Genomic DNA, 10,414 nt, shown 5'->3' on the forward strand with positions numbered 1-10,414 from the left:
TGAAAATTATGTGTTTATAGGTGTAGGCTAAACAGTAAGCAGAGTTATTAATAGCCATTATCATCAATACTGGCCCAAACCACAGCTAAATATTTTGCCTTAGACATAAAATAAATACTCATAAGTGCTTTATTATTTCTAACTAGATAATGATCAACATACTACTTCAGGACTGTCTTTGGATACAGAGGAGTCCCAAGTAAGTATGTTCTTGATAGATATGAAAAAAGGAAAATACTTGAATATAATAATTTTATCTATAAAATAGGGTGTAGACTATGATGGATATTGTTGGACCATAATAAATTGTGTTGTTTTATGGTTCTTTGATGTATTTTATGGGGGTAGGAAGGAGAATAGGAGAAATTATCATTCCTCTTATACTTGTTTAGCTGACTTTAACTTTCTTGATTTGTTTATTCAGTAGTTTTTCTGATCATTTGGTTGGCTACTTCTCAGGTGTACTTTTATTCTTCATTATAGCCGCATTTTTTTTTTTTAGCTTAGTGTAATTAGTAACCTAAACAAGCATGCATGTGCACGCATTCATGCACACGCACACACACCCAAATATATATATATTTAAAATATATTTTAAAAATATATATGTGTGTGTGTATATATGTATATTTAAAAATTCTTTTTATTTGAGTGTAGTTGACATACAGTGTTACTTTAGTTTCAGGTGTACAACATAGTGATTTGACTAGTTTAAGTATTCTGCTATGCTTACCACAGGCATAGCCACCATCTGTCACCATACAGTACTATCACAGTATCATTAACTATATTCTTTATGTTATGCCTTTTATTCCTGTGATTTACTTATTTCATAACTTAGAAGCCTTTATCTCCCATTCCTCTTCACCCATTTTGCCCATCCTGTGACCCTTCTCTCCTCTAGCAACCATCAGTTTGTTTTCTGTATTCACAAGTCTGATTCTACTTTTTGTTTGTTTATTCATTCATTTGCTTTTTAGATTTCACCTATGAATGAAATCTTAGGGTATTTGTCTTTCTCAGTCTTCACTAGGTATTGTATGCTCTCTCTCCATCCATGTCATTGCAGGTGACAAGATTTTAGTCTTTCATATGTGAGTAATACTCTGTGTGTGTGGGTATCTGTGTATGTGTTTGTACACACTACATCTTCTTTATCCATTCATCTATCAGTGGGCAATCAGACTGCTTCCATATCTTGGCTATTGTAAATAATGCTGCAGTAAACATAGTGGTGCATGTATTTTTTCAAATTAGTGTTTTCACTTTCTTTGGGTGAATACGGAGTGGTGAAATTATCGGATTATATGGTATTTCTCTTTTTAATTTTTTGAGGAAACTCCATAGTATTTTACACAGTGGCTATAGAAAACCAGTTTACATTTTCAGCAATAGTTTATGAGGATTCCTTTTTCTTCACATTCTCACCAACACTTGTTATTTTTTGTCTTTTTGATTTTAGCTATTCTGGCAGGTGTAAGGTGGTATTTCATTATGGTTTTGGTTTGCATTTCCCTGATGATTAGTGATGTTGAACACTTGTTCATGTGTTTGTTGACTATATGTGTATCTTCTTTTTTTTCTTTTTTAAAGCATAATCACCATTTATTTTTTTTTCTGGAGAACACTTTTTCTTAGTCGTTAAGGACTTAGCTCCTTACATAGGCTTCGGTAGAGGTCGTTGGACAGCACCTGTGGGTCTGAATCGGGGTGGGGGTGCTTCACAAGAGTGATTCCTGACTACCTTGCTGTGAATGGCACAACTCATGCAATAATGTAGCTTCACATACAGCCTAGGAAGCACATAGGCGTCGAAGACACTCGCTTCAGAAATGTCCCTGATGGCAGCGGCCTCTACTATGCTCCGAATAACGAACTTCTTAATAGCCTTTTCCTTGGGCATACAATGGGCGCAGTTGGTGCAGTGAATAGGCTGCATGTGGCCGTGTCCTTTTTTGGCACGAACATTATTCCTTCTTTTCTTGGTCATCTTGGGTGCAAGACTGAGAGAGAGGATCCATCTGTATGTCTTATGTCTCTTCAGGTCCTGCCCATCTTTAATTGGATTTTTTTGTGTGTGTGTTGAATTGTATAAGCTCTTTATTTATTTTGGATATTAATCTCTATCTGATATAGCATTGGCAAATATCTTCTCCCATTCACTAGATTGCCTCTTCATTTTGTTGATGGTTTCTTTTGCTGTGCAGAAGCTTTTTATTTTCATGAAATCCCAATTGTTTATTTTTGTTTTGATTTCCTTGCCTGAGGAAACAAATCTAGAAAATGTTGTTAAGGCTGATGTCCAAGAGATTACGGCCTGTGTTTTCTTTAGGTAGTTTTATGGTTTCAGGTCTTAAACTTAGGTCTTTAATCTTTTTTTTTAGGTCTTTAATTTTGAGTTTAATTTTATGTATAGTGTAAGAAAGTGGTCCAATTCATTTCTTGGTATGTAGCTGTCTCATTTTCCTGACATCATTTCATTGAAGAGACTGTCTTTTCCCCATCGTATATTTTTGCCTCATTTGTTGTAGATTAATTGACCGAGTAGGTATGGGTTTTTTCCTGGACTCTCTATCTTGTTCCATTGATCTATGTGTCTCTTTTTTCTGGCAGTATCATACTATTTTGATTATTGTAGCATTGTAGTAGCTTGAAATCTGAGATTGAGATCTCTCCAGCTTCATTCTTCTTTCTCAAGATTGCTTTGGTTATTTGGGGTCTTTTGTGGTTCCATATAAATTTTAGAATTATTTTTACTAGTTCTGTGAAAAATGCTATCGGTATTTTGATAGAGATTGCATTGAATTTGTAGATGACTTTGTGTGGCATGGGCATTTTAACAATGTTAATTCTCTAAATCCATGAGCATGGTATATCTTTCCATTTATTTATTTGTCTTCAATTTTTTTCATCAGTATTTTACAGTTTTCAGAATACAGATCTTTCACCTCCTAGGTTAAGTTTATTCCTAGGTTGGTTTCTTTCTTTCATTCTTTTTTTTTTTTTTTTGGTGTAATTGTAAATGGGATTGTTTTCTTAATTTCTGCTTTTGCTTTTTGTTATTAGTGTAGGGAAATGCAGCAGATTTCTATATATTCATTTTATATCTTGCAACTTTACTGATTTCATTTATCAATTCTAATAGTTTTTTGGTGCAGTCTTTAGGGTTTTCTATATATAGTATGTCATCTGTGTAGAGTGACAAGTTTTATTTCTCCCTTACCAATTTGTTTGCCTTTTATTTCTCTTCTTGTCTGATTGCTAAACTTCCAGTAATATGTTGAATAAAAGTGGTAAAAGTGGACAACTTTGTTCCTGATCTTAGAGGAGAAGCTTTTAGCTTTTCTCCATACAAGTATGATGTTAGCTATGGATTGTTATACATACTTAATGATATTGTTTAGCTGTGGTTCCCTTAAACCCACTTTGTTGAGAGTGTTTATCATGAGCAGATGTTGAATTTTGTCCAGTGCTTTTTCTGCATCTATTAAGATGATCATGTGTTTTTTCTCCTTTAATTTGTTAATGTGATGTGTCATATTGGTTGATTGCTGGATACTGAACCATCCTTGCATACCTAGAATAAACCCCACTTCACTGAGGTGAATGATTCTTTTAATGTATTGTCAAATTCAGTTTGTTAATATTTTATTGATGATTTTTACATCTATGTTTATCAGGGATATTGGCTTGTAGTTTTCTTTTATTGTGGTGTCTTTGTCTGGTTTCAGTATCAGAGTCATGCTGGCCTTGTGGAATAAATTTGGAGAAGCTTCTCTTCTATTTTTTGGAATAGTTTGAGGAGAATAGATACTAATTTTTCTTTATTTTTTTTTCAAGATTATATATTTATTTGAGAGAGAGACAGAGACAGAGAGAGAACAAGCAGAGGGAGGAGCAGAGGGGGAGGGACAAGCAGACTCCACACTGACTGCAGAGCCTGACATGGGGTTCGATCTCATGACCCTGAGATCATGACTTGAATTGAAACCCAAGAGTCAGGCGTTTAACTGACTGAGCCACCCGGGTGCTTCCTAACTCTTTAAATATTTGTAGAATCATCTATGAATCTATCTGGTCATTGACTTTTTGTTTGTTCTTTGCTTATTGATTCAGTTTCATTTACTAGTAATTACTAGTAAATCATTCAGATTTTCTATTTCTTTCTGATTCTGTTTTGGAAGATTGTATGTTTCTAGGACTATATTCATTTTTTTCTAGGTTGTCCAATTTGGTATGTAAATTTTCATAGTAGTTTTTATAATCCTTTGTATTTCTGGAATGTTGTCATTTCTCGTCTTTCATTTCTGATTTTATTTGAGTCCTCTTTTTTTCTTGATGAGTCTAGGTAAAGGTTTATCATTTTGTTTATATTTTCAAAGACCCAGTTCTTGGTTTCATTAATCTTTTCTTTTTTTTTTTTTTTTTTTAGTTTTTATTTCATTTATTTCCACCCTGATCTTTATTATTTCCTTCCTTCTAGCTTTGGGCTTTGTTGGATCTTTCTTTTCTAATATCTTTAGGTATAAGGTTAGATTGTTTGAGATTTTTCTTGTTTGTTAAGGTAGGCCTATATCACTATAAACCAATCCTAATCTTAGAACTGCTTTTGTAGCATCTCAGAGATTTTGGACTGTTGTGTTTTTGTTTTCATTTGTCTCCATGTATTTTTTTTTCTTCTTTGATTTCTTTGTTGACCCTTTGGTGATTTAATCTCCACATTTTTGTGTTTTGTTAATTTTTCTTATATGGACCTCCAAACTGGTATGCATCGTCTACATTTGGTGTCATAATTGATTAAGGTAGTCACCTAGTGATTTTTGGTTCTTTTTGTTTTGTTTTTTGTTTTGTTTTGTTTTGTATGTACAGAGAGCAGCAGCCTTGCTATACTGGCATAGGCTTATGTCTTTACCGTTACTAGTACAGGGTAGGCAGAAAGAAGGAAGTTCCTTTTCTGCTCTAACAATGACATGGTAGGGAAGTTTCTTCTTGCTTATAGAAACGGGCTTCCTAAGGGTGCCTGGGTGGCTGAGTTGGTTAAATGTCTGCCTTCAGCTCCATCACAATCTAAGGGTCCTGGGATCAAGCCTCACCTCAGACTCCTGCTCAACAGAGGGCCTGCTTCTCTCATTCCCTCTGCCCCTCACCCCCCTCCCTGTGCTGTGTCTCTTTCAAATAAATAAAATCTTTAAAAAAAAAAAAAGGCACAGGCTGCCCAAATTAGGTTTCTTGGAACAGTTGTTCTAAGATGCGGATTATGTTAAAAGGATTGTAAGGTCAGTTAAGTTGGATAAAGCCTGTGTCCTATTCCTTTCTTAAAGATTCATTGTTATATTAGAGTAATAAAGGTACTGAGAAGTTTTTCATTAAAGAAATCTGCTTAAGATTGATCTGTTGTTTCTCAAATTTGTCTCCACCAACATCATATATTGAGTTAGAAAATGTATGTAAGTGTAGGTTAAATTGTTTATCTTTGCTTAAGATGGTAAGTCTGAACAGAAGTAATTGAAGTTCTAGGGTTTTATAATGCTTTGTTATAGTTCCATAACTTCTTGAGTCCACATATAAGTGTGTAAGACACTGTTTCACCAGTATAAGAAAATAAATCAATGAATTTCTGAAAAAATGATGTTGGTTCACTTTAGATGATGAAAAGAACTCTAATTTGAAATTTTAATTTTAGAGTCAGACATTTTAAAGAGTAACATATTAATTTATTCAAACTGGTTTTAATTGCAAAGTCATAAAAATTCCTGTTATTTCAGAGTACTGAGACGAATACATCAGTACCAAAGAAAATGTGTAAAAGGTAGGTACATGCTGTAATAATGTTTTTTTTTAGATATTTAAATTTACTTCATATACAGATACGTACACCTCGATTTCTTCTTTTGCTTTTCACAGGCCATGCATTCTCATACTAGATTCCTTGAAAGCTGCTTCTATACAAAACACAGTTCAGAATTTACGAGAGTAAGTAATGACAATTTTACTGTCTGTTATCTAAAAAATCTGAGTAATTTTGAAGCTACTTTAAGAATTACTGAAAACACTATGTATCTGGAATTATAATTTACTATGTATTTAGATGTCTACAAATCTAATCAATAATAAATATCTCCTATTGTATGTTAATATTCAAGTATTAATATTTCTCAAATATCAACTTGTATATATTAAAAGCAAATTCAGAATTTGTATTCATAATCTAACAATAAGCATATTTTTATAAAGGAGCATTGCAGTTATTAGTGGTTATCAAAATATTTTATTTTTTTTTAATTTATTTTTTTTTAATTTTTATTTATTTATGATAGTCACAGAGAGACAGACAGAGACAGAGACACAGGCAGAGGGAGAAGCAGGCTCCATGCACCGGGAGCCCGATGTGGGATTCAATCCCGGGTCTCCAGGATCACGCCCTGGGCCAAAGGCAGGCGCCAAACCGCTGCGCCACCCAGGGATCCCATCAAAATATTTTAGAAAAAATGAGGACTTTTTCACATTTTTATTATGTGTGTATGTGTGTAATTTTGTAATTAACTGTAGGATCTGGAAATAGCAACTAAAGTTTTAAAATAATCTGTTAGTTTACTTCATAACATATAAATGAGTTTATGTGTATGAGTTATGAAAATTGAGTTATTGAAAAAAGTCTAGCTTTAAGTTTGAAACGCAAATGACTTTCTTTTAAGTAGCAACCCTTGAAGCCTCACATACTATAATTTGTACTGTTAAATTTGGAAATTTGTCTTGAGGCAACACCTCAGGCAGCAAATGTTTTTCCTTCTTTGTGTTGAATAATCAGGAATTTCTACTAGAGTCACTGTACTTTTTGATGATTCAAGGTATTTAGAGGTAGAGTGGGAAGTTAAACGAAAAACTCATCGGGAATTCAGCAAAACAAACATGGTGGACCTATGCCCTAAGGTTCCTAAACAAGATAATAGCAGTGATTGTGGAGTATATTTACTGCAGTATGTGGAGAGCTTCTTTAAGGTATGTAAATAAATTTTTATTCGCAATTACCAGTATATAATCACAAATTACTGGGCAAGCAAAGCAGCAAGAAAATATTACACTCAAGAGAGAAAAAATAAATAAAGCCACATATAATCCAAATATTAGAGTTATTTCACAGATAAGAACTTTAAAATAGTTTGAATAATATGTCAGAGAAAATAGTCAAAGATGAACAAAATGGATAAAGATGAAATCTACTAAAAAAACCAAGTGGACATTCTAGAGCTGAAAATGATTATCAATATATGAAATTAAGAATTTACTGGAACTTGTGATGAGCACTGGGTGTTGTATGTATGTGATGAATCACTCAATTCTACGCCTGAAACTAATATTACATTGTATTTTAACTAACTGGAATGTAAATAAAAACGTAGAAGGGAAAAAAAGAACTTACTGGTTGGATTTAATAGCAGACTTGGATGCAGCAGAAGACAAGATTAAACTTAAAAAAAAAAAGGGCAATAGAAGGAATCCTACTGTATTTCAAAGAGAAAAAAAACGTAAAGAACAGAATATAAAAGACAAGTGTGATAAAGTCAAAAACTGTAATTTATATGTAATTAAGAGTTCTAGAAGGATTAGGATAGGAGAGAGAGAAAGGCAGACAAAAATTTGAAGAAAAAAATTTCAAAACTAACAGACCCGTATATTCAAGAAGCTCAGAAAACCATAAGCTAGATTAATAGAGTAACAAGTGTTATTTTCTAGCTCATCAGTGATGCTATCTATAAGTAGCAGTATTTAGGCAGAAATTTTAAAAGCAAGAAATCGCTCTTTGCTTTTTAAACTGTCAGCTCATTACTTTAGTCATTACCAACATAATTTGTGAAGCCCTTCTCCCCTCTCTGAGGGTCAAGGGTTAGGACTGCAAGTTCCAACCCTATTACTGCATTGTTGGTTGTCCTGGCAACTAGCCCCATTTTTTTCGGTGTGGTATTCTGAAGATGGGTATAGGAGTATAGGGTATTTTTGACTAGTACTTGAGATACTTTCAGCATGTATGGGTTATAGTATATGGTTAGAACTTTTGATATAATTGGGGAGGAACAGTAATACATAGTTTTGGGTAAACTATGTAGTATTACATCTCAGTAAAGCTGTAATTTTAAAAAGCTAGCAGTTTCTTATTTCTTGTAAAATGAAATTAAAACAAGTTTGAATTGTACTGCTAAAGTGATTGCATTCTTTTTTTTCTCTCATTAGGATCCTATTGTTAATTTTGAACTTCCAATTCATTTGGAGAAATGGTTTCCTCGTCATGTAATAAAGACCAAACGGGAAGATATTCGAGAGCTCATTTTAAAACTTCATTTACAGCAACAGAAGGGCAGCAGTAGCTAGTTAATCTGTACAAACATGACACAGATGTTCTATAAGATTACTGGAAAGCCGCTTACCAGCATTTGTGTTAGTCAGCTCACAGAAAAGAAAATAACTTGTGGTAGTTTTATAAGTCATTGAACAGTATTTAAAATATATACGATATATTATTAGATTGTTGAGATCTCATAGATGCAGTGGAAAATGGGGGGTGATATAGATAAACTTATTAGAAATTAAAATTTCAAAAATATTGGATATTTTTCTGATTATGCTTCTGATTATGCAATAGCATATGTAAATGTGGGAATGTTTTTGTAGATGATAAAACTATGTGATCTGTACTTACATAAAACTGGGAGTTGAGGGGAGTTAGGTCCTCCCTGGTGCCAGCCCCAGTGCTTGTCAAATTTGTTGACAAGTCACATTATATTGTAATTCTATTCTTTGCAGCTCAAGCATGCAGTATGAATACTGTGTATTTTTTAAAAGAAGAATTTAGTATTAAGGCTTCAGAAAATGCCATTTACGGCATCCCTTTTGTATAGTGTAAAAGAAGACATGATGTTAGGAAGATGATAAAAATGGACTCTTTCAAAGCGCAGCTTATTTTTCTCAATTGCTAAATGAAACCGTTACTCTACTGTAATTGTTACATGTTTTCTTTTTCTTTTGATGTCATATGTGGGGATCTAAGAATTTAGTTCATTCATTAGAATGGAATTTGGAATGAAAAAATCCTAGCTGTCCAAAACAGGTTTTTAAAAATTACATATGTAGCTCAACTTAGTTTCTTTGAGGTATAGCTTTATCAATATTGTCTTCTGTCCTATTCTGATATCTTAGAATGTATGTACACAGTTTCTGTAAGTATAGAAGATAAAATTGGTGTCCTCTTAACTTTAATTAAAAGATACCCTCAAAATCTTATTTATTGTTAGGACTAAATATGTAATTTTATAGCTCTGTTTACCTGGTATTCATCTGCAAAGCCAGACTGCTCGAATTGCTTTTATATTTGAAATTGTAGGTTTTAGAGACCTAAGATCCCTATGGCTTAAGTTTTATTAAATGTTCAGGTAACAGTTTTGAATTCATGTGATGATGGTGGTATTATATGATGAAACACTTCCCAACCCTTTAATGTTATCAGGAAAATTTTGAGGGGACAATTATATTGTATTTTCTCAGATAAGAAACATGCTTTTTAAGAGTATTATTTTAATCTTCTGTTTTATGCATCTCTTGGATTTAAATTGTTAACTGTATAAAAGCAGTGAATCAAGGGCAATTTAAGATAAAGCTAAAAGTTGGAACATTTTATTTCAAAATCATGTGAATTTGAAGTTTGAAGTTGTCAGTTAAGCCTCATTGTTTTTGAGTTTTTGTTAATCTTGTCACCGTCTTTATATTGTTAAAGATATTTGTCTTTTGGGGATTTCTTATAAAGATGGTTATAATTACATGTCTTCATTCCCAATTTGTGTGTGTATGGGAGGGTATTTTTTAAAATGACTATTATTTGTATATCTAATTTTGGGAAAGCAAGTATGTAATACATCTTCTTGTGACTTCTTAACTTTTTTGTTTGTATGTTTTTCAAAGGTACCACTGTCCTTTATCATGTTTTGAAGATTGTTTAAAATTCATTTTCCTAAATTCATGTGGAAATAATGCGTTGAATATCAACATTTTATATTAAACCTGTTTCCAATTCATTAAATTACAGTGTAACTTTCTTTTCTTAAGAAACATGAGCCATTCTTGGAAACAAATTTTCAAATTTATGATACCCAGTGCCTATCTTATAACTGATACTTAGGTTAATTTTTCTTTCTACTTTAACAGACACATAGTTAATTTGTCTGCTCAGGAAACATTTTTGGAGCATCTACTAGAGGTAGGCAATTTACTAGGTATAAAAAATGAATGGCAGCTTTTATTCCTGAGTCATTTATAGTCTAGTGGGAGAAATGGGCATATGAATAGCTTTAATATTCCTGGTAGAAACTATCTTAGAGTTTCTTGGTAGCTCAGGAGGGAGTTCATCCTAGCTGTGTGTGTGTTA

The 10,414-nt window shown here is 32.8% G+C and overlaps 1 protein-coding gene and 1 pseudogene across 8 annotated transcripts in view; one reads left to right on the top strand and one right to left on the bottom strand.

Moving 5' to 3' along the window:
* The window catches only part of SENP7 (SUMO specific peptidase 7), a 139,864-nt gene extending 129,795 nt beyond the window's left edge, over window positions 1–10,069 (top strand). For 7 of the 8 annotated variants that reach the window (XM_077884469.1, XM_077884468.1, XM_077884473.1 and 4 more), the window contains 5 exons: window positions 147–199; window positions 5,766–5,809; window positions 5,905–5,973; window positions 6,849–6,999; window positions 8,230–10,069. In XM_077884469.1, coding sequence (XP_077740595.1) covers window positions 147–199; window positions 5,766–5,809; window positions 5,905–5,973; window positions 6,849–6,999; window positions 8,230–8,367 — 455 coding nt within the window. In that variant the 3' untranslated portion in view covers window positions 8,368–10,069. Of the gene's footprint in view, window positions 1–146; window positions 200–5,765; window positions 5,810–5,904; window positions 5,974–6,808; window positions 7,000–8,229 lie in introns of those variants that run through there. The other variant, XM_077884472.1, reaches the window with a different exon arrangement.
* Window positions 1,658–1,990, bottom strand: LOC144305249 (small ribosomal subunit protein eS26 pseudogene; annotated as a pseudogene).
* Window positions 10,070–10,414: the final 345 nt, after the last annotated feature.

This window comes from Canis aureus, chromosome 35 (assembly GCF_053574225.1).
Source record: "Canis aureus isolate CA01 chromosome 35, VMU_Caureus_v.1.0, whole genome shotgun sequence".
Classification (NCBI taxonomy): Eukaryota; Metazoa; Chordata; class Mammalia; order Carnivora; family Canidae; genus Canis; species Canis aureus.